Source organism: Urocitellus parryii, chromosome 6, assembly GCF_045843805.1.
Source record: "Urocitellus parryii isolate mUroPar1 chromosome 6, mUroPar1.hap1, whole genome shotgun sequence".
NCBI lineage: Eukaryota > Metazoa > Chordata > Mammalia > Rodentia > Sciuridae > Urocitellus > Urocitellus parryii.
This window is the reverse complement of record NC_135536.1, coordinates 29,528,760-29,548,510: the sequence shown is the minus strand read 5'-3', so window position 1 is coordinate 29,548,510 and position 19,751 is coordinate 29,528,760. Positions and strand designations below refer to the sequence as shown.

General features: G+C 49.2%; 1 protein-coding gene across 4 annotated transcripts in view; it reads left to right on the top strand.

Annotated features, from left to right (window-relative positions):
* Rgs6 (regulator of G protein signaling 6) overlaps positions 1-19,182 on the top strand; it is a 557,159-nt gene extending 537,977 nt beyond the window's left edge. For all 4 annotated transcript variants that reach the window (XM_077799511.1, XM_077799513.1, XM_077799512.1 and 1 more), the window contains 2 exons: positions 10,289-10,355; positions 18,765-19,182. In XM_077799511.1, coding sequence (XP_077655637.1) covers positions 10,289-10,355; positions 18,765-18,937 — 240 coding nt within the window. In that variant the 3' untranslated portion in view covers positions 18,938-19,182. The remainder of the gene's footprint in view (positions 1-10,288; positions 10,356-18,764) is intronic.
* The last annotated feature ends 569 nt before the right edge of the window (positions 19,183-19,751 follow it).

The window sequence follows — 19,751 nt, the reverse complement described above, 5'->3', positions numbered from 1 at the left end:
GGTCTGTTAACAAAGCAGAACGAGAAAGCACCAACCACCCTCCAAGAGTCTGAGAAGCACAGAAGTTGTCAGGGTGGGCTGGAGAAGAAAAATACCCTAAGCTCCTGAGATTCAGGGCATTTATGTGATAAAAGGCCCAAACTTCTAAAAATATAGTCCTTAATTCCCTGATTGTCTTTTATGAACAGGAGACCATAATGAGTGGTGTATTCATATTTTGGGGTTCTAGTGGTGGAGAGGGACTTCCGTGTTCTTGGGGTAACACCGCAACCCCACAGACACAGCTAAGTATGGGGATGTGGCCCATGGCTGTAGGACATTGTCATCTCTCACACAACTCAAGGCTGGAACCCAAGAATTTGATCTCAACTGCCCCAGTGTTCTAATCCAATATAACCAACCAACTAGGTGCCTGGCAATTTGATAGGCATTCTCTGAATATGCTATATATAATGTGTTCAATTTCTCTAAAAGACAATTTGCACAAATGTTTCTTCTGCAAGCTGTCAAACTAAATGAAGGGCTAGCTAATGCCATTCCCATGTTGCCAGGAAAAATGTTTAAGAAGACCATCTACATCGTAGGGCTAATAATTGGACAGAGGCAGAGTGAAGCTAGGTAGCTCACAGGTCAAGGAACGAGGCTGACTCATTTAGGACTAATTAATGGTGGTGTGGGGGGGAAGGTGTTGATCCAGGTGGTTAGAGAGCTCAGTTAGTCAGTCAAGACTGAATCTGGATCTATGACCCCCCCACCCCCGAACACGCCAATACCCCTTCTTTTCTTGGTAAAAGAGAAAAACTGAAAGAACAAATTGTCCTTTCCAAGTCTCAAAGTGTACCATGTCATGGAGGGTTCATCTGTGGATGTGTCCCTGTTATATGAGATCCTAAGAAGTAGTCTGAGTGTTTCATTGAAACTTTGAGGGCTATGCTACTTTGGATGCAGAAGGGGTCTGGCCCTCCCCAGTAGAGACAGTGCTATGGGAGTGTCTCTTTCCCATAGAAATTTCATTCTAAGTCATCCAGGACTTGAATATGCCAAGAAAATGTCTGAGAACCCTGTGCCAAAATTTGCGTCATCTGGCAGACTAGAACCATAGAGCCTGCTTAAAACCCTGCTTTTTTTTTTTGATGGTGAAGGCCCAGGTTCAGAATCAAATGACTGAAAGTCCATGGCAAAGCGTAACTAGCTCATAGTATGCTTTTATTGAAACAGGAAACAGAACTCCAACCCCATTGGTACCTAGCTGGCCAAGCAAAACACAGGCTGGGTTTCAGCCCCTACTTGACCTTCAGCTGTCCTTGTACAGGAATTACACACACCACTGTACATGGTGGCCCTTGTCATATTTCAGAAAGAGCTGTAACACATAGTAACTGCTCCAGGTAGCACCCAGACATAGCCTCAGGCCAACTGAACCTCTTTGGAGAAAACCTAGTATAGGAGAACTGACCACCAAAGACAGAAGGTGTCAGAAGATCAAAGAAAGAGGTGGATAAATCTAGGATCGTACAGAGTGCAATTTATTAGGTATTTATGAACAGTGGCTTGGGTGACCCACATCCCACACCCAAGGGCAGGAGAAAAGGGTTTATATACTAAGCTAGACAATGGTGGCTTTGATCCACTGGAATGTACCTGGGCTTTCTCAAAAACTATTAACATGTCAAATATCAGTTAAGAAACAGTCCAAACGTCACTGGCCAGCACAAAATGCTTGGCTGACTATCTTAACAACTTTGTTTATCCTGTAGGGATTAGAATGTGTGTTAGAGTTTACCAGGCATGCATGCAAGATGGTGGTCACAACCAAGATGGCTACAGTCAGGTTGAGCTGGATCTCTTCATTAACCAGAGCCTATCCCTCCTTTATCCTGCTTACTAGGAAGTTTCCTTTTCCAGTGCTATGAAATATGAAAACCCCAGCAGTAAACACCTGGTGAGCCTTTTGTCTTGTCTTCAGGTTCTTCGGTAGGCATTACCGACTGGACAGGGTGTACTTTTCAAATGAAGGCCCAGTCCCTGCTGCTCGGTCAGTACCAACCAGCCTGCCAGTCTTTGCCGTCTTCCTGGTTTGTGGTTGACAGATGACATTGGGGACATGGAAAACCAGAACTGAAAAGCTTCTAGAGTCTACAGGGTCAACCACAGGCTATATGCTGGGGCCTCCCCAGGGCCTAACTCTGGAGACAGGACCAGGGGAAATGCTTGGGAGGAGGGCAAGAGGAAGCAAAGGGCCCTTTGCCAAGCCACAGTAGCAGCAATGTGATATTCCCTTCTTGGATGGCTGATGCCATCTGGGGAGGACTCCCAGCTGGGGAGGAAAAGCTAGATAAAGTCCTCTGTCCCTTGGGCACCGTCCCATGGAAGAAGCTAGAGTGTGATGGCAGTTAAGTTAGGAGAAATGGCATCAGCCTCCCTGGGCACCTGTGCTCCCTTGCATCCCCAGCTGCCCTGTTGAGAGGCATCAGCTCTAGCCCGGGGATGCAAAGGTGGGAAACAGAATTGCTGGTGCCTGAGCACATACTGTGGGCCATGGAGAAGAGAGGAGATGAGAACCAGGTGTTTGTCCACCTCCTGGCAGAACATGGAGGTTCATCTTTGCCAAGATGCTCCTTGGAAGTGCAGCAGCCAGGGCCCGAAACTAAGGCAGCTTCCGCATGTGACCAGTGGCATCTCTGTCCTGCCTGCCAAGGGAGCGGCAGGAAAATCAGATGGGGACAGGAAGCTCTGAGCGCCAGCTGCTTCTCCCCCCTCTCTCCCCTCCCCCCCAGCCTAAAGCCAAGGGACAGGTACTGAGAGCCCAGGGTCAAGAGCTCACCTACCCACCCCAGGCAGCTCTGCAGGAAGAGACTTCCAGCTCCAGGCTGGGTGTTGACCAGAAGCAGAAGTCTGGGGTGCCTGGCAGGGGAGGGAGGGGGCAGGCAACAGGGCCATGAACCCAGCTGTGGCTCCTTCCCCAGGAGTTGTTTTCCCCTCTTCCTCAGGATGTCGTGGGGAACGGCCAGAAAGCCCTGGCAGAATGTTTTCAAATACCTAGATGCAGCGGAGCCCCTGGAGGCTTTGACCTCAGTTGAAAAAAATCTTTTTCAGCAGCAAGGGAAAAATGGCTGAAAATTTTTACACAGGGTTGATTTTGATGCCAAATAACCCCTTTGGGATCGGAGATATTAATGCCAACCTCTCTCAGCTGCAGTGAAGCCCTAGTCCTGGCTAGAGATGGAGGTGGACCTCCGTGGTAAAATTCAGGAAGCAGCCCCCAGGCAGCGCGTCTGCTGGCTAACTGGGTAGCCTCAGGCGGATGACTAGCCCTCTCTGAAACGTGCTTTTTTTTTTTTTCTCTGTATAATGATGTGGATTAGATAAATTCTCTAGTCCCTTCTTCCTGGGGTGAGCTGCAGGTCTGTGCTTCTCTCTGCCTTGAGATTTCTGAGTTGAATGAATCATCCCTTAAGAACTGGAGAGAAGCTGCCTTCCTGCCCAATTAGCTACCTGATTCAGAAATGTCTGCCAGGCTTTGAGCCTGGAGAGAAGAGAACTGGTTCTATTTACAGACCTAGACAAGCACCCGGCAGGAGAACCGGGTGCCACAGGCTACCTACCCTCCAGGACAGGACCCACCTGGCAGGTGAAAATAGCCAGAGGACAGGGAGGGACACAAAGAACAGGACATGTGACACTGCCCTATCAATTGCCAGTTCTGGCCCCCACCCCTGTGGTCTGGATGCCCAGTGCTGTGTGGCAGGAGGGGAATTTTTGTCAGCTGGGCGGAGGGACAGGCCCCCAGGTGACTTCTGTGGAATCACCCCATGCATCGTGGGGCCTGGGGGTCCTATGAGGAAGGGAAGGAATGAAATGAGAGCTTTGGGAGCCTCGGTGTTCCTGCTGCTTACCTGCTACCAACCTTGCCGCTTCCCCAGGGAACCCTAGGCCAGCTGTCACTGTCCCGCATTAGAGATGAGGAAAGGTTATGAGTGACAGTGCTCATTGTGGTCAGTGCTCGGCGGAGGCTCCCCAGGTCTCTGTCCCTCTCTCTGTGTCCTGGTTGCAGGTGAGGTTTGGACAAACATATTTACTATTTTAGTTTTGTAGCTGAGAGAGGAAAACATAGAAGTCTACATTTTCATAAATGAACTCTAAAATGTAAAATGACAGAATTGGCGTGGCTGGTAGAACCCCGTGGTGAAGTGATTCTCCACGGCAGGGCGTGGGAGGGGTGAGATTTTTATTTATCAGAAAAGATCAGAGTCTGGTTGTCATGGAGGGGAGACCAGCTCCAGACCCTACCATTCCTCTTGGAAGAAGGAACCCCCAGCTGTTGCAGTGGACAGCTCAGTCTGTCTTCCCAAAGCAGCCAGAAATGCCCTTCCCTTCAAGAGTCCACCCAGAGAAAAACCCAGTGGTGATCCAGCCCCACTCCACATGCAGGCTCTGCGGGGAGCAGCTGCCCGCTGCCTCCCCCTGCTGGCCCTGCCTCGTCCCCCACCCAGGGCCCTCTCCTGCCTTCCCTGGACCCCAATGTGCCAAGCAGTCAAGTGAAAATCAAACTCTTCTGAGGCAGAAGGGCACAGCTGTGTGTTTACAGCCGCTGATTCAGATCCAAATCGCGTATCCTGCCAGTCTCCCCGCGAGGCAAGCTGGGGGCAAACTGTGTGTGTGTGCGCGCGCATGCCAGGTGGGGATCTATTTCGGGAGGTGACCCGCAGACCTTTGCTATCCATTGCCTCCTCCCCAACACCACTCAGGAAAGACATCCTTCCAGAAGGAGCTCTCCCTTTAGAAGTGGCCAGAGGGGTTGTGGGATTTCAGCCTGCAGCCTCCCTGGTACCTGTCCCCAGGCAGTCACACAGGAACGCGGGGGCTCCCATCTGGCCAGGGACAAGGCAGAGGGTGAAGGTGAATGCAGGATTAACAGCAGGCAAGGCGGACCACTTGGAAACAGGACAGCCATCTCTGCAGAGGACAGAGGACAGAATCCACCTCAGTCCTACAATAAGAGGCGTGAGGGAAAGACTCACACAGATGGGAGCCAGGCTGCTACGCAACCACAGGTCCTAGGAAGAGGACAACACAGCTAATGTCAACTCTGCCTGTTGCCCAAACTGGAGCGCTGAAAGGGAAGTCAGAGAGGTCAAGGTCAAAGGACCTGGAAGTCGAAGACCCCTGTGAAGTCCCCCCAAATGAGCCCCACAGTGAAAACAGCCAGAGTGCTTCCTTTTGTTAAGTCAGCTAATGAGACTCCCTGGTTCAGGGGGAGTCAGGAAAGACCACATTCTAGGAGGAGGACAGGGTCCATGTCCATAGGTAGATATGATCTGTAAGATGCTGCTCTGAGGCACAGTGGGATTTCAGCTCTGAGATGCTTTCCAGAAGGCCAATGAGGGTAAGGGGGCTTGCTCGTGGCTCCTAATGGATGGGAAGATGGGAGGAGGATGGGGGTATGCAGCTACCCTGGCAATGTCAGGGCCCACATAGCTGTGGTTCTGCACACTCCCTAACCACTCGGACTCTGTGCCAAATGGAAATGGGCCTTGTCAGAGTCATATTTGGGCAGGAACTCTCCAAAGCCCCCATGCCTGGCTTATTATAGGATGGTCACCCTATAATCGTATCCCTACTTCAGAAAATATTTTTGTGACCTATCATCAATGCAATAAGATTGAAAATAATGTCACCAGCTGCCCACCTCTACCACCCTGCCTTTGCCCATATTCAGGAAAAGAAAAATATTCACAGTGCTCTTAATCAATTCGTGTCAACCAGGAAGGCAATCTTTGATAGAGGGCCACAGGGGCCTACAACCATGGTCCTGCCTTCTCCAGGATCCTCTTTTGATGACTTGGATAGAAATACAAATATACCAAGCCTATTCCAAGATCCATGCCCCGAAGGTATTGCTCATGAGGTAGATAATGCGATTATTTTTGTAAAGCATCTCTTTCAGCTGGAATGATGGGTCAAAAACAGCCAGGTAAAATTTAACCAGATGAAATTGATGCTTAGAAATAATTCAACTTTACAATTATAGGATGGTGTTTGTAAGCCTTCACTGTAATCCAAGTTAAAAAATCAGTTGACTACAAGCTTAATATAAGCAAAAGCAGGATGAGGCCACTTTAAAAAAAAAAGCAATTTAGTTTATGATATTGAAAGCAGAATAATCGAAGAAGAGAAGAGAGTTCCCCTGCTCTGCACTAATCTAAGCTACGTGGAGCCTTGGTTTAAGCCCCCACATCCCTTTTTACCCAGGATTTTAATAAACTGCAAAAATACGGAAGTGAATAACTGGAGTGAGTAAAGGAACCGAGGAAGCCAGGTTACGAGAGACTGGAGGAGACAGAGATGTCTGGCCCCCCAGGCAGGCCGAATGCCCCCCTGAGGTCTATTTGCATTTGTCTTTCAGAGTGAGCGGACACTTCTGGATTGTTCCAGGGGGCAAAATTCTAACAAATGTGTAGATGATACGAGGAAAGTCACTGTACTAAAGAATGTTCTCACGGTAGCAACTGCCCTAGCCATTGCTACCCTCATAGCAGTGGAATATGCCACCCCACGGAGCAGCAAGGTCCCCAGCCTAACATTTAGAAGCTGAGTGGTCAAAGATATTGTCAAGCGGGTTTCGGCTCTGGATTCCATTATCTCTTCCGACTGGAATTCTATGCTGCATTAAATATTGTGTTCAGCAGTTTAGAAGGTATGGAAAAGGAGAGTGGATTCTAGGGAGGGAGTTGGCTGAGACTGGAGGAGGGGCACCCAGAGGATTCAGATGAGACTCTGCCTTCAGGGAGCAAAACCAAATGATGTCACACCGGAAGCAGGGGAAACTGTCAAGAAGTGGAATTACTGCCCTTCACATGTCATCCTTGCCTTTTCTCTCTCTCTCTCTCTCTCTCTCTCTCTCTCTCTCTCTCTCTCTCTCTCTTTTAAAACCATTTGCTGCTGCAGCAGCTGAGCCCTGGGCACCAGGGCTCTCTGCCCTGCATGCCTAAAAGGAGGTCAGCAAATAAAGGACACAGGCATCCATTGGCACAGGGAGACTGACCACAGCCTGCAGTGGCCATGTTCATGGGGCACCCTGGTGCTGGGTCAGAGGACGCCTGACCCGTTTCAGTTCCCATCCAGAAGGTTATTCTGTTGAAAGCACAAAGATGACCAAAGTCGGTTGCCTGTTACCCCATGCCACTTGCAGATTCCAGGTGGACAGGCTCCCATGTCAACCACCTCGGCCTGGCCAGGAACAGAACCTGCCCCAGAGGCCTCAGCCAAAAGAGGACTTGCCCTCCCTGGCCTCTGCTCCTCCCGGACCCTGCCTGGGGGACTCATCTTCAACCCAACTCCAGGGACGGGAAGTAAGGGCTTTCATGTCATATTCTTTTCAGCTGTCCTAGGAACCAACTTGATCGCGGATGACACTCCCGCCTCTCTCGGGCTTCTCCAGGGCTGCTTTCAGCTCATAGCAGGATTGTATAATTATGGTGATTACAGCGTATGGCTTTTTTCTCTCTTCATCTTTTGCTTTCAAATTCATCGGGGCCTCTTATTAAACATGGCGATCTTGGTAAAGTCAGCAAAGTTTTAATAAGACATTTTTAAAAACGAAAGAAAGCCCCCATCAGAGTTGATGGTTACTGTGTTCTCTCAGACATTCCTTTAAAGCCCTGTCAGATGCAGTTAGTGCGTGGGTCTAAAAAGGGGGAGAAGGGGATACAGGGGACACCTGTACTTATCTGCAGGGCTGCAGAAGCATCATATGCCATGCCTCTGACCTTTCTCTTTTGCACCAAGAGCATGGTGCATGGAACCCCCGTGCCTAATGGGAACAGACAGACTGTCAAGCAAGGACAGGACACCCGGCCTGACCATCAGAGCAGATTAAGTGGAGAAATGAAGACGAAGCATCCAATACAAAACTCAACCCAACCTTGTGATCTACAGCACAAGTTGTAGGTGGATTCTACCCTGGATGACGCTGGAAGTTTCCAGGGCTTCCATCTCTCTACTAGAGAAAGGAATCAACCAGCAGCCTGTGTGGATCAGGATCCAACAGTCCTGTGGTTGGTGGAGGCCTCCTTGGTAATGATATGGCTTTAGACCCCATTATTTACTCATCCTCAATCATAGCTTTCCTGAATAATTCCTAGGTCTATAGGACATCATGCAGACCACCAAGAAGGAGTGTGAGTTGGGTGATGGCCACCAGAGCCCCCCCATCTGCCCCCCAGCAGCTTTGTCCATGTTTGGTGTCAGAGTTCTCATCATGTCCATGTTCCCCAGGGATGAAAGAGGCAACCGACAGGGAGGGCGTCTTGTTCCAGCAGGAGTGTGTTTTTGAGACACCCCTGAATGGGCCACTCTCATGGGTAGCTGCCCTAAGCCACCTAGATTGTTCCTTACCTTGACTTGTCGCCAGTTACCTGCAGTTTGTGTCACCAAAAAGAAAGGAGCTGGGTTGTGACGGAGCTGCCTCAACCACCTCGAGCCAAAAGTCAAAAATGTGACTACAATATACCCCCCAAATGCAGTCACCTCCACTACTAAAAGTGACCTGCTGCTTTGCCTCCTGAGAACATTGTCCCTTTCGTGCCCACAGAAATGCAGACAAGTGAGCTAAGTTAGAGACAGGCAGCCCCAGTGGAATCCCTACCTGTCCACCTGGCATTGGTATAAGACCCTGGGGACAAGTCGCTCACACGCCTACTGCATGGAGTACATGCCAGCACTAAAGGAAAACATGACAGTGTTAACTGTCACCTCTTGGGAGCTCACAGTATTAGACCATGTCGTGCTGAACTTATAGTTCCTTTTTTTTTTTTTTGGTGGTTCTGGGGATTGAACCCAGTCCCTGAGCTATATCCCTAGCCCTTGGCTGGTTCTACTCCAGCTCTTCCTCTTAGTTGTATGACATGAGCAGCAACTCAAAGCCTTAGTTTCCTCATCCATAAAAGGGACATAGAGCAAATGATGATGTGGGAAAAAATTACATAACGTGCTTAGCAGACTTTGCAACGTATGTGCTCAACAAGTGTGGCTCTTAGTCTCATTTTCATCATTATGATGTCATTTGCAATCCAAGCTTAGCTTGTTGTTGTTCCAACAACACTCTGAGAGGTGGATATCACTGTATTCATTTTTTGCAGTTGAGGATGGGCAAGTGGGTATCTCATTATGACAATATGTACAAAGTGCATTTTTACAATGATTGACGTGGCAACTACTCAATATATGAGAGCTACTATTACTGTCCCAGTTTACAGTTGACTCCGAGAGCTAGTTTCTCTGTTTTGCTCAGGAATAGGGGGACACTGGTGCCCAGCAGGCCAGCTTTTGTCCTATGACTGATTTCTCATGGCCCCTAAGCAAGTCTCAGGTAGCCTTGGGAGCTGTAGATCCTATCAACCTGGAAAATAGAAGAACCACGGGTAAAATGTTACATATGTTGCTCGCCAGGAACTGGTATTTGGCCTCCTACTTAGGTTCAGGATTCTGTGAAGCCTTCTGCTTCCAGACACAGATCATGAATGGTTCTATCCATGATAACAGCATAAAATGCAGTTTTCCAATTGTAGCCCTCTGTATGACAGCCCCATTCCCAGGAACGCTGGCCTCTCAACTGTCTGCCTGCCTAGAGCCACCCTGGGCAATCTAATCTCACTAAGTCCAGTTGCTCCCTCTGCCAGATAAACAGAGGTTTCTATTTTTTTTAAGCCACTTATTACATAGCAAGGTTGTTGGAGGAATTTGAAACAAGTGACAGGGGATGCTCTGAAATCTCTCAACAAACCAGACCCCTGGTGTGTGTACTCCTACTGCCTTCAGCACTGACAGAAACAGCAGAAAGGCCATTTGCACTGAAACGAGTGGCTTTCTCCTGGGGAGAATTTAGTTTTTGAATATGTATTTTGAGTAAATGCTTTAAGTTTGTAGTCAAAGATCATAGAAGCTGATGTAAAACCCCATAGCCAATCACGTGGCTGCTTAGGCAACTTGCATGAGATGCTTACGTGAGTACCCGTGGTGTGAACATGCACATGAGCGTGTACATCTGTGTATATACCTGTGCACAGGTATGTGCACAGGTGCGTGTGCCACCTGCCTGATACACACCTGGTGTTCAGTGTATGGGAGGTGTGTCGCCATACACTGCAGAACTGCATGTGCCTCTGCTTGGACTGCATGCCGCTGCAGCCGTGTGCCGGGGCAGGGGCTCCTCTAAAGCCACAGGTCTTCATGGTTTCAGCTGGATAAGTTATTCTTCACTTCCCTTCCCCAAAACACAATTGCCTAGTGCTGCTGGCGCAGAGTCAGAATGGCCGCTGCATTTCACCCCCGAGGTGGCTTCCTTCCAGCAGTGGGTGAGTGATCCCGGCGTCCGCACGCTCTCTAACCTTGGGGATCCTTCTGCATAGAAGGTGCTCCAAAATCCAGCAGAGATGATCTGTCTGTCTGTGGCCTTGGCTCTACCTACAGCTCCTGTTCTCATCCCATGGTCCCACAGACAGTCAGCGGTACCCATTTCTTGGTGTCTCTATTTTTTTCTGCCCAATTTTGCATTCATGATTTTTTTCCTTTGGAAGAAACAAGGAGCTGAGGAGGGTCCAGAAACAATGCCTGTCCTAGGAACAGCGTGCAAATAGCACGTTAGTTATTGATCCTGTTGATCACGTCTTCAGATTTTCATTCCCTAGCAGAAGAAGACAGAAATGCCCACTTCCATTCAACAGCAGCATCCTGAGGCTTTGTCTCCCAGCTAAATCTTCCCTTTCTTCTTGCTCTGAGAGCCCTGGGTTAAGTCCTGCAAGAAACCTCACATTTCTACATACTAGACCACCAGCAGGGAAGAAAGCTGAGAAACTGCCCATCCACTGTCCCACAGGGACCCAAAACATCTCAGCAACATGTGGAAAGAATCTGTAGGGAATAGGGAAGTAAGCAAGTTCTCTCTGCAGCTAGGAATCCCAATGACTCAGACCCAAGTGTCGATCCAGGCATCTCGAAAATGCTGTTCAACCTGTTCCCTGATTTTTTTCAGTTACAAATGCATGTCTCCTGAATGCATCCTGGTGGTAGGAAGGAGAGGGAAATGAGCCAGTGCTCTTTGCAAATGCATCCTAATGAACTTGAACATTCACTTCCCTTTTTTGGAGGGCAGTGGGCAGGGGGGTCAGCAAGTTGACTGCCTGTGCTTTCTAGCTCTGCCTTAGCTAACTTAACCAGGGGTCAGTGCACATGTTTGCAGGATAGGATAGAGTTAGAATCCTCATAGGTCCCTTGGAGAATTGTGGGCTGCCAAACAAGTAACTTTCTTTAGCTGTAATGTCCACAATATCAAATAACTAAACTTCAGCTGCACACTCTCCTGTAGTCATAGTCAAGGGTTACTTAGTTGGGGGAAAGTAGCATCAAGTTGTTGCCAATAGCAACACAGTCATGTGTCTCTTTTCCTTGAGTCTTTTCATCTTGCCTAATTTGGAGTGAACCAGCACTTAGATGCCGAAGTACATTTGGAGAGGAGAGAGGAAGAGGCAAGCATTGTGTGGGCCACATGCGGGCATGCTACTGAGGGGCTCTGCAAGCAGAATGCACCCCTCCACTCCCAAGGCCACTAAGTATTGACTGCAAGCTGAGGGTAGAAAGGGCAACAGGGTTTGTGCAGTTGGGACAAGTGGAAGGAGAGAAGAGAGATCGGGTGGAAAAGTGGGCATTTTCACTGCAGGAGATGCAGAGTAGTGGGGACATAGAAAGGCACAACTTGGGAAGGAGGCCTGGGAGTCTGTGCCTGGGCATTCTGCCACCAATGTAGGGCTCAGCTGCTGAGCCCTTGCCACTTCTGGCATCCCTGCCTGGTTCCAGATTTGTCCCTGCACAGCTGGAGAGACCAAGGAGGAAGATCTATCATAATTGACCCAAACTGACAGGCAGAAGTTAACCTCGGCAAAAAGTCCTGTGAGTGGTGAGGCCGATGCGGGCAGGAGTCAGGGATCAGGAACACCACCCAGGGAGGACGTGTCCCCGAATCAGGCACTTGACCTAGAATAGTTTGAAATTGGGTTAGTTCTAGTTGCAATAAGGCCACTCTGCCTGGCCCACCTTGGAAAGGTACATGTCATACCTGCTTCCTGTCCTGCCTGGGAGGATAACTAGGGAAGATCCCAGAGGCAGCGGGCACTAGTAACACAGGGCGGTAAAGAACAGCAGCTTTCCCTGACCTGCCCAGCAGTCCCTGCTAAAGATCTGTGTGCACTCCGCCACAGTGACCTGCAGCCCAGCTCAGTGCTGTGACCAGAAGCTCCTTTCACCAGGCTCATAGCCAGAAGGGGGCACCTCCCCTGTCACAGGCTTTCCAAATGTGGTGAGAAGCCCCAGGCAGAGCAGAAGCTGCCTGAGATGGGCAAGTGTGCTCAAGAGCTAAAATCTCTTTCTCACCCTGCATTGCCCAAAAGCTGGCACAGTGTAGGTGGGCCAGGGAGAGATCTTAAACCCTGAGTGTTTCCATCTTCCTCCTCCCTCAAGTTGAAGCCCATGCAAAGCAGGTGAAAGACTTCACAAAGGCCAACCACCTCGGCTTGGCCACAGCTAGCTGTCTGCTCTCAGGCAAGTTCCTGGAGGTGTATTTGAGTCTGTTTCTCGTGCACTTAGTGGGATTAAAGGAATATTTAAGCAGCAGGGGTGTTGTGGACATTAGCTCAACTGTTTGTCAAATGCCTTTTTGCTTGACATGCAATAGCTGCTCAGAGGTCAGTCAACTGGCACCTGTCAGCTAACCTGTGTCCCTGGTGATGGGACCATCCCTATCCTGCTGTCATCAAGGTCTAGAAGATTTGAAGAGAACACTTGCAAAGGGAGGTACACAGGATATCAATGTCACTCAGTTGGGGAAGAGTAAGAAATTCAAAAAATAGGTCCTGGGGGATAAGGAGATACATTGGTCCTTTTACATTAATTCAGATAGGAGGGCTGGCAACTTGCTTTTACTAAGTTTAAAATTTTAAAATAATAATAAAAAAAATCACTGGTAGGTATTGGAGCAAGGTATCTGAACCTGCTTAGGGTCCCAGTGACATTTTGTGGGGAAATTGCTTTCAGATAATGTGACTTCCAGGCAAATTCCATATTCCTACCATTTATATGGCAAGGGTTGTTTATACCACTCTACATATGATGGGCTGTTTCAAAAACAACCCATGAGTTTTATCTTGATTCTCTTTCTTATTTTAAAAGACAGATTCAGGTTTACGTATACGTGAATATATAGTAATTTTTTCAGCCAGTGAAGTTTCTGTTATTAATTCAATTTTCACCATCCCTTGATTTTTTTTTAAAAAAGGGGTGTTGTTTTATGTTTGTGCTACATCTTTTAAAAACTCAAATAAAGAGAATATTTTAAAACAAAATAAAATGCCCTTCAGCCCCTGAGAGAGATCAGAAGGCTTGGTGAGGACCCAGGAGAAATACAGACCCCAGGAATGAATCTTGCCACAGGGCTTCCGCCCGACTCACTGCTATAAGGCGAGACAGCCAGAAACACCCGCCTCTCCCTTCTGATGCTGCTCTGGCCGAGCTCTGCTGTGGATCAGCCGTGTGTCATGTCTGACTTGTCCCATTACCCAGTTTTCCCATTTCATCCACACCACCTTGCTTCACAAGATGAGTAGGGGGTGATGGGAGATGGAGAGTTGGACACGTTTTGCAGCAATTCTGTATTAAGTATGGATTTTCCTGCCCCCTCTGCCAGAGTTCCTTAGACCCCTAAACCATCCCAAAAGGATGTCCCTCTCTCTCCCCAGTCTTAAGCATCACGGAGAAAGGAGATGCCATAAGCCTCAGACTTACCATTTAAACTGTTCCTTTCGCCTTGCTCAGCGGGGAAGGGACACCAGGAGCACCAACCCTCAGAGAGTCACCTGATGAATTTAGGCAGGTCTTTGTCTTCTCCCTTCACCTTCTGAACTCAAGCCAAGACTCTTACCTCTCTGCCTGGCTCTTGAGTTCCAGACTGCTGTCCTCAGCTAGCCCTTCTAAGTCGGTACTACTACACACGCACATCCTTTATGAATGTGAGCATGATCTAGCTACTCATAGGTCACCTTCAAACTCCTTGAAAGGAAAACCCATCTCCGGAGCCTCCCAATATTTGCCTGATGAAGTCACTTGGTGAGCCCTATTCAGCAAAACACCTTTTTTCATTAGCATGGATGGAAATTCCTGGGCCTCACACCAGGGGGATCCGTGTGGATCAGAGGAGGCTAGAAATAGTGTTCCAAATTAGTTTTGTTGCAAGTTCTAGTTCCCGTAGCAGAGGAATCTGGGTTACTCCCATCCTGGAGGAGAAAGCACTGAATTTCTCCAAAGGCAAAGATGGGCTCAGCAACTGAAAAAGAGTAAGAAGTGGGAAGTTCCCAGGCAGAGATGTGACAGCTGGGATCCCCCTCCCAATCTTTCTTTCCTCCTTTTGAGGTGTAATTACATACGGTAAAATGCACAGATCTAAAATATATGGTTCACTGAATTGGACAAATGGTTACACCCATGTGATCTACACCCTATCAACTTAGAAAATTCCCTCCTGCCCCCTTCCAATCAGTCCCATCCCTTTTCCCTAGAAGCAACCACAGTTGATTTCTATCCTCAGAGTTGCTCAGATTTTGACCTGATGCATTTGAGTTCTGTCTCTTTGGTCTTGGGTCATCTGAACAAGAGAATCTCATCAGCAGTTCCAATATCTTTATTCCCTTACCATTGAAAAGGGTTCTCGCTGAGCCCCTAGTGTTTGGCTCTGCTGCCCCCAGTATGCCATCTGACCCCCAGGGCTACTCTCTGAGCCCAGTCCTATCCCAGTCCAAGAGTTTAGCACCAGTCTCGCAGGTAAGTAAGTGGCGGAAGTTCTTGGTCACGGGGATTGTGCATGCTTTGTTGATTAATATCTGAAAAACGCAATGCACAGGGCCACAGCATGTCCAGCAGCATGTTGATTTTCCTTAAAGCCCTGCACAAAAGGGAGCAATTCCTTTTGTGTGTTTCCTTTCAGAAACAAAGGATTCCATGATCGCCTTCTTCCAGGCTTCTAGCCATCGAGATGGCCACAGAGCTGAAATGATTAGTCAGTGTGGAGGGTGGGAATTGAACGTGTGGGTGTTTGTAAACCTAGTACTAAGCCCTGTGGTCCATGAAATTGAAGGATCCCAAGTCCTATTGGATTACACTTTGCCAAATGTCTCCAAGGTGAAAAGCACTTTGACTATATGCAAAGCTTTGGTGTCTCTGGAATGTACCTTCGGCAGCTCGGTTCTTAATCACCGTATATTTTTTCACTTGGACAAAGCCTGCCTGCTAATAGCATTTTCTACTGCACTCAGCTGCTTCATTCAGCGACACCAAGGCCCTGGGCTGAGCTGGCTGCAGTTTCCTGGCACCATGACCCATTCCCAACTGACCAACACTGAGGAACATCATGCATTCACACCCTGAAAAAAAAAATGCTCCCTCTGTAGCTGTGCAATTGCCAGACACAGGTGGAGTTACCTCTCCCCTTCCTGAGCAGTTCTTTTAGAACCATCCAAACTGGAGGCAAGGATGGAGGAGAGGGGAAGGGAGAAAAGAGCCCTAGGAGTGCAGGCAGTACCCTCCTGTCTCTGAGCAGAACAGGTGCCTCAGGAGCTGCCTGCAAGCCCCCAGGGGGATATCCACTGGGGCAGCTCATCTCTGAGCACAGGTAGCCTCTGCTCAGATTTCCCTTTGATCCCTGAACACTACGGGAGACTCCGCTCTTCAGAAGGGAGGCTGCTGCTGAGCTAGTGGGATTGCAGGATCTCTTCCCCCAAAGCCCTGGGCCAGGCATCTAGCCATGCCTGCGTCCTGCATGATTAACTGCCTCCCAGCCCGAGCCTGCCCTCACTCACCCAGGAGGTCACAGTGTAGCCAGTAGATTGCAGCTGGGCTGAGCTGCTTCCCAAGCTGCCCGGAACCCTCATGACCTCCATCTTTAGCAGCAGAACTGGCATTTGGTAAATGCGTGAGTGCAACAGTGGGGAGAGGGAGACAGAAATGCCAAGCCACAGCACCTGGATTGATGAGAGGTTGGGAGCAATCTCAGGAGTGGCCCCTGGGCTGGTCACCTGCACCATTCACTTCTGAAGTCCTGGGAAATAGAAATGGGGTGGGGGAGGGGAAGGCAGTTACAGGCTGGCCACAGGTCTTTGGAGTCAGCTGTGAGGCTGAGCTCCTGGACTATGGTAGGAAAAGATTAATTAGCAACTCCAAGCCCAGCCCAGCCCTGTCTGTGAAGCTGGGAGGAGTTAAGGTCAGGGGTGCCTCTGGGCCAAATTCACCTAGAACAGATAGACACATCATCCTTCAGAAATAAAATATCCAGCCCCCTCTCCAGCCAAAAATGACCTCACTAATGAGGCTGGAGCTGCAGTGAGGGTTTGGGCAACTAGTGAACCTGATTTTCCTTGTTTCTAGGCTTTGAGCATACATATTGGCAAAAGACACTTATTCAGAAGAGTTGGAGATTTTTCCCCCATATCTGCCAGTTAAATCAGAGTCCCAAAAGCCATGTATAGCAAGCCAGAACATACATATATTTGGGTACACACTGTGTTGTTTGTGGTCCTGGTGGAAGATAGTTGGGAGAAGAAGGAGGAGTTGGTATTAGGGGTCTAGCAATAAGCAGGACCCAAGAGGAAAGCAGAATTCTTAGGTTCCTTTCATAGGAGCAGGGACGGGATGAGTGATAGGGGATGGAGGAGCTCACCCCAGGAGGTCCCTAAACTCACTCTGTCCCAGTGAGGACCCCCGAACACCTTCCCATACTTCCTGTCTTCGGGCCTGCACCAGGAAAGCACCTTCATTCCCAGGTGGACCAGCTGGATGACAAATGCCTCACCCCACACTCCATGTAAGAAAGGTCACTGAAGGAGTGCCATTGATTCCAGGGACTGGAGGGGAGGCCTTCAAGGCCAGCCTCTGCCTTCTAAGAGCTATTGTGGTACCTAACCTGCCGTAGACAAAGAAGTAGCCATCCTGCTTAAAGATTCTCAAAGACTGATACAAAAACCCTCCAGGATTTTTTAACAATCTGATTTAAAAAATCCTTAGCCTAGTATAAACGTACCCTGCTGCAGGCTAAGTTTAGTGTATTTTAAGATTCAGATAAGGTTGTTGATGGGGAGTGTAGGCAATTTCTTTCTTTTCTTAAGATAGGGTGAAAAATGAAAAGTTTTCGTCTCACTGGCAAAAATAGGGAATGAAAGAAAGGGGTGGGGGAAAGAAGAAAAGAAGAAGTAGATGCAGGTTTTCCTGTAGCTCCCGAGGGCAGTTAGTTCTGTTTCTGTCTAAGCACCCATCTGTGCCATCAAAATTCTCAGCCAGCCTGGCCGTGTCCCTCTGTGGAGACCTAAGCCAGATGACATGTTGTCCTGCATCCAGCTAACTCCAAGCCTGTGTTGTTCATTTTTAGATATGCCCATTATCCATCAATTCATCAATCAGCAGGTTTATTGAGTACCCTACCAGGCTTCACAAACCTGATCAATTTTTTTTAATTACATCCAGCTTACACGCAGCCAAGCCCAGTCATCTAGATGAGCTTCCACACCCTGCTTGGAAATGAACACGAGGAACTGCTGGCCCCTGCAATGTCACGACCAAGCCCCACAGCCCTTGCTGACAGGGGATGGTCTGCTACCCTTTGCAGATGGCGATGGTGTCGCTGACCCACTGTCAATACTATGATGAGTTTTGCGTATTCTCCTAGACGCGTGATCTATCTGCTTGGGTCCGGCCCCACTGTCTGGACCTCTGCCCAATGAGATATAGATTTCTGAAGAGGGTGGGCCAAGGAACAGGTGCAAACTCTGTCAAGGGAAGTAAACAGCAACTGATCCTCGTTCATCTGCTCAGCCTCCCTTTGGTGTCCTGAATCCCCTCCCAAACCAGAGGCTCCTCAACCATGTCCTCAGGACATATAGACATTTGGACTCTCCAGGACATCTAGGCCTCATGCACTGGGCCTCATGGTCTAGTGTATTATCTTAGTTTTTGAAAGGAATGGCCACATAGGTTATAAGCAGAGACTTATAGGCTTCCTGACATGGGGCCAGCAAACTCAGCCTCTGGGTATCACAGGTGGAGAGTTGAGACCATAAGGAGACAACAGGAGTCCACTGTCCTGGGACATCCAGTGGTTCTGAGCCTCAGCAAATGCCCCTGTCATTTTCACAGCCCCAGAACCCATCCCCAAGAGGACCCAAAGCTTGTGTCTATCCTACATTTCAAGCAGGATTCATAGATCTTCTGTGTTCCCAAGACTAGTTAATTTATTCATTTCTAAGTCACCCAGATCCATAACCACCATTTATTTGGATCAACCCACCCTTCCTGATCTCAGTACTCCCTAATCCACCTTTTCCTCCTATCCTGCTTAAATAAAATCAAGTTCAGGGGCAGCCCACAAGCATTAAGAGGTGCTCTACCCCAGGGTTTAAATGCCTGGTTCTTTGGTAAGTAAAACTTCTACACTCCCCAAAAGTACCAGCCACACACCCTCACTCCCTGAACCTGCCCTGCAGTCCTGGCTTTTCCAACTGTCCCCAGTTAGGATTCCCATGCTAGAGACCCCAGTCAAACTGGTCAGTCGGGTTGGTGAGTTGTTTGGCCTCTATGGCTTGGGCAGCAATTAATTCACCTGTCTGGCTCTCTGTCTCTGTCCCTCTGTGTGTGCGTGTGCACCTGTGCGTGCCTCTGTGCCTGTCTCTCTGCAGGGAAAGTCGCTGGCGGGCAAGCGCCTCACCGGCCTGATGCAGTCCTCCTGAGTGTCCCCACCACAGGGCCAGGGCCCGGGCCCTCAGAACACACGGGCAGGCGGCGGCGCTCCACATCTGCGGACAGAGTTTCCTTGCGGGGAGATTTGGTCACTGTGAAGGAGAAAGAGTGAGGGCCATGGAGGGCGATGGTGGGGAGACTTGGTGGGTGAACGGGGACACCAGGAAGCGTCCACAGACCTGGGCCAGCAGGGAGAGGCTCCTGTTTACACCCTCTTCCTTGTACAGTTGTGCGCCAACACTCTGTCGACTTGGAGGCCCTGTTTCTAACTGAGTCAGGAGAGAGCAGCTCATGGGATTCCTGTCCGACTATCACTTGAGATTATATTCTTATTATCCTCACTCCTCCTGCTGCCTGGGGGAGTCACACCCGCCAGCACATGCAAGAGGAGCCAGTGGACCCTGGGCACGTCCAGTATTATGCATCGCCCCTCTCTGGTGCCCCCACAGGGTGCACCTTCGTCACAGCCACCATGACCCACCCCAGCCCCCCACCCCGACTCTATGGCCACCTGGGTATGACCAGCCAGCACCAGGCACAGCTCCCACATAATATGTGCGGATCCTGTTTTCAATGCGAAGGCGACCTCACCTCACGTGCTTTCCACCCACTTTGAGACCAACTTTCAAAGAGGTCTCCACGGGTGCGGTGGCAGCGCTTGGGTCCCCTCAGATGTCTCAAGGGCCCAACACTGGAGGATGGGAGAGCACTGGTGCAGATGGAAGAGCGTGTTAATGAACAGCCATGGAGGTTCTGATGACCATCTTTTAAGAAAATTATTATTTCATTTTTCCTGTCTTTGCACCCTCGCTCCTTGGTTTGTTCCCTCACATTTTACTTAAAATAAACACGGCCGTGAACTTCAGGGGCCATTGGGATTCTCCCCTCTGGCAGCCTCAGGTGGAAGCTGGGAGGGCTCCGGCCCG